The 3,998-nt window shown below is 37.3% G+C and overlaps 1 protein-coding gene across 1 annotated transcript; it reads right to left on the reverse strand.

Annotated features, from left to right (window-relative positions):
- Positions 1–656: 656 nt before the first annotated feature.
- Positions 657–2,999, reverse strand: LOC105625254 (latrophilin Cirl-like; the record flags this gene model as incomplete). The annotated part of the gene is made up of 3 exons (XM_012206595.1): positions 657–1,298; positions 2,010–2,188; positions 2,816–2,999. Coding segments are annotated over 3 exons (1,005 nt in total), but the record flags the coding sequence as incomplete, so codon positions are not given.
- Between the last annotated feature and the right edge of the window lie 999 nt (positions 3,000–3,998).

Genomic DNA, 3,998 nt, shown 5'->3' on the forward strand with positions numbered 1-3,998 from the left:
GTGTTGGATGCGCGAGCGATATAAATCATTCGATCGTTTGCAATGTACGCCGAAGGCGAATGCAACGTGCGTCCGTGACTTTCAAAATACTGAAATGAAAATAATTATTTCGGAGGAAAGACGAATCTAATTACCGTGTTACGTAACTTCACTGTCACGAATTTTGTGTTTCAAAATGAATGTAATTTGTAATTTTATTGATAACAAACTATATCAATTTACGAATTAATATTATAAATTATGTTTCAAAGATCAAGAAAATTTATAAGTTTGAAACGTATTTTGCCTATATCTGCGTTCACAATTTTCTTTGATATAATAATTTATTTTCTTTTATATTTTAAATTTACAATGTAACAGAAAGTTATAAAATAAATAAAAAGTATATTCTCTCTCTCTCTCTCTTTCTAGATCTTGTTTAGATTTTAAACTAAATCCTATCTTACATTAATGGAAATCGCAAATGAGATTCTTAACATAATTTCGACATAATGTTCTGTAATTATCTAGGCAATTGGTTACAAGCAAAGATAGTAACTTAATGAAGAGGATATTGAAGTTCTTAATGTCTCCTTACGTGGCTTATAAAGGATAATAAATGCATAGTCCGATAAAATGTTCTGTAGCAATTACCAATCATCATTAGTAGTACTCACATATGTTTTTGCCTTCATGCATAATGGTCTTCTCCTGCAGAAGCGTGTCGGCCAATAAGAAAGCGTTCTCCTCGAGACCGATCAGCAGCGATGTTGCGACCCTCATCTGTTCCTGATGACTAAGATCCTTCCAGGACGCCATTTGCGCCTTGTCGAGCAGATTGCTACCGGTCCTCACTACGCCCTGGAGCAACTCTGTGACGCTGACCTCCCTCTGATTAGAATCTTGGTAGGTTTTAATGTCCAGGGCCATCTTCTCGGCCATATTTTTAATGATCTTCGTAGTTATCATCATGTCGCCGCCGTACAAACCGCGGCTGTTATTTGTGACTTGCGAGAGCTCCCTGCTGATACCGAGAATCACGTCGCCGTCCGTCACACGGTTTTCCAGGGTGGTCAACCAGACTGATCGACACTCGCTCAAATCTGGATTGTCGCGATGCCAGAAGGCGGATTCTCCGCGGGCCAGACACCGCCATCTGGCCAGACCATTGGCACCGCCGGGGCAGCTTTGTACGGCCACGTCGCCAGCCCTGGTCGTGTTCCAGGACAGATTCCGGGCTACTACCGGAGGACACACTTGTCTATAGTCATACCACGGGCTTCCATTCGAAGTAGACTCCGGGTATAGTGTGCTGGGTACTGTAACAGTATGGTTCAATCAGTATGATCACTAAGTGGTCGCCTAAGCTAACGACTACAGTTAACGGCTCGGCGTTAATGCGATACCGACGTCGCGGCGTCCTCGGGGATGCAGTTCGGAGTGCAACGATGCTCGAAAATGAATTTCGGTTAGGAGTCCCCAGGAGATCTTAATGCTTTGTCGCAATCAAAGAAGTGCTATTTACTCACCGGTTTATAAATTACTAACAAGAATGTGTTCATTGTACAATAATAAAAGCAAACAATAACTAAAACTATAATACAACAGATATTGACAACCTGCCTTTAGACACTGTTATCACAATAGCTATAATGCTTTGATCATCTATTATGCTTAGGCGCTGTCTGATACGAACGGCTTATCCTCAAAGTCAATTCATAGATAACCAGGAAACCAGATATATTGTAGCTTAATTATTTCTGTGTAAAGACGTTACCATTGTTATGAAAATATAAGATTATTTCACGTAAACGGTTTCACATAAACGGTTAATTAGTTATCGACAAAGAAATTTCTAAGGATCTCTAAATTCTAAGAATTATTTATATTCGAAGATATGTAAAACGATTTTATAAAAATGTCAAAATGGCATTGTTTAGTTCTACCGAGATATCAATGTTAAAAATGTATTTAATGTTATTATATAATGACGTTAACTAATGTTTCCCCAGAAGAAAAGAAAATCTTACCGGTGGTCCTTCGGCTGGTTCTCCAAGGAGCGAAGGTAGATGTTGTCGTAGCTTGAGTGGTCTCAAACATAATCGGCGGCATTGCCGGGCCATTCGCCGGAGAACCATTCGCAGGAGGTATTAAATCCTGATCTTCCTCATCGACTTCGATGTCGGCAGAGGACCTTGTTGACGTAGAACTGAAAATGGAAGGATCTCATTATTATCGATGGTTCTCACACCGAACTTTATGACGACTATATAGATTATATTTGATATAAATTAATGACATCAAAGAAAATATTTGTTTTCGTTATACAGACAGTGATTGAAGGAAATTAATGGCCAACGCGCAAAATAATATGCAGTGGGAAAACTTTGTTCCAACATTTTCGTTCTGTTATATTTTTATGTGTATGCGTAATAAATATTATACTAAACAATGTTTAATATGTATATTTGATTTCAAATTAAGATCCAAAATACTTGACTTTTCCTCTGGAGCTGGTGAATTTATTGGATATCTATTCAATTATAAATCTCAATTATAAATCTCTATCAAAAGTGTGTTAAACACTTTAATTTTTTTTATATTACGTTTGTGAATTTGAATTACTCTTATTAAAATATATTTATTATTTCTTCTTTTTCATACAAGTTATGTCACTTTAGTTATTTGAATTTAATTGTGCCTTTTAACTAACATAAATTAAGTGAGTCTTACAAATTCAACATCAGTAATCTGTGTTAGGTTTTGGCGTCAACTCCGGGGAGTTAACTAATCGAGTCACATATTTCAGACTTTTATGTTTATGTAGCCCACTGACCTCGCCGGCGTCGTTATCGGCATCACTGGAGTGGACGGCGCCGGTGGTTGTTGGTGTGGCTGTTGCGCTGGTGTCGTAATCCTCGAGGGAGGCCTGACAGTTGGCTTAGCGGTGCTCCAGACACTCGGTTGTGAAGTTATGAACCACGGCGGACTCGGCCGGGATGTCGTCGTGGTAGTGGCCGCTGTGAATATTTCGTCAAGATCGCTTTAATGAGGACGGGAAAACGGGCAGTATTTTAGGAAGGAGCTTTAGCACAAGAGGAAAGGGGATCAGACAGTTCGTCTACAAGCTTATTGGATTCAAAGACTGAGTATAATTAAGAAGGAAAACGATTTCAGAGGTGCAGGATATTTAAAGCTTTCGAGAGGTCTCTTCGGCTCAGGAATATCGAAGTGTTCTCTCTTCTCTCTTTTACTCCCTATCTCTCTCTCTCTCTCTCTCTCTCTCTCTCTCTCTCTATTTTTCTCCCTTTTCCCCTCAGATTGATATGATGGAAAGTTTATCCACCGCGTCGAATTTATATTAGACTCTTGTTAATCATTCGATAGAGTTTGAACGAACTGTCTGTACTTTGCGTATATTCCCGATAGACCGAAGGGAATGAGATATCCGGGGTTCGGAAATACCGAGGTACTCTCATCTCTGTTTTTCTTGGCTCACTACGTTGGAAAGAGCTTATCCACTGTATCGGATTTATATCAGATTTTTGTTAATCGTAATTATTCGATAGAGCGCTTAAGTAAATCTCTTTTCGAAAACATTAAATATAGATATAATAAATAATATTTGAATTTTATTAGAATATTTAATGCGCTTAACTGATTAAACTAGTTTGCAGATTTAAATTTATGTTGTGATAAAATATAAATAGTAAAACAAGACTTTTAAAAAGAAATAATGCAAAAGAGACACGACAATTTTTAGATTATAACAACTTTGAAATTTTATTAAAATAAAAAATTTAAAAAAATAAAAATATTATATAAGCACAAATAATACAGGCATAAAAATTTTTTTTAATTTGGCGATTAGGTCATGGTATTTTTACGTTCTAAAGTGGAATCCGAAGTTTAAATTGCTCCATCATGTTACAATTTTTCTCTATTGGACGGATAGAGAGAAAGAGAAAGAGAGAGAGAGAGAGAGAGAGAGAGAGTAGTTCGTATTTTCAATATATTAA

Source organism: Atta cephalotes (genome assembly GCF_000143395.1).
Source record: "Atta cephalotes unplaced genomic scaffold scaffold00482, whole genome shotgun sequence".
NCBI classification, from domain to species: Eukaryota; Metazoa; Arthropoda; class Insecta; order Hymenoptera; family Formicidae; genus Atta; species Atta cephalotes.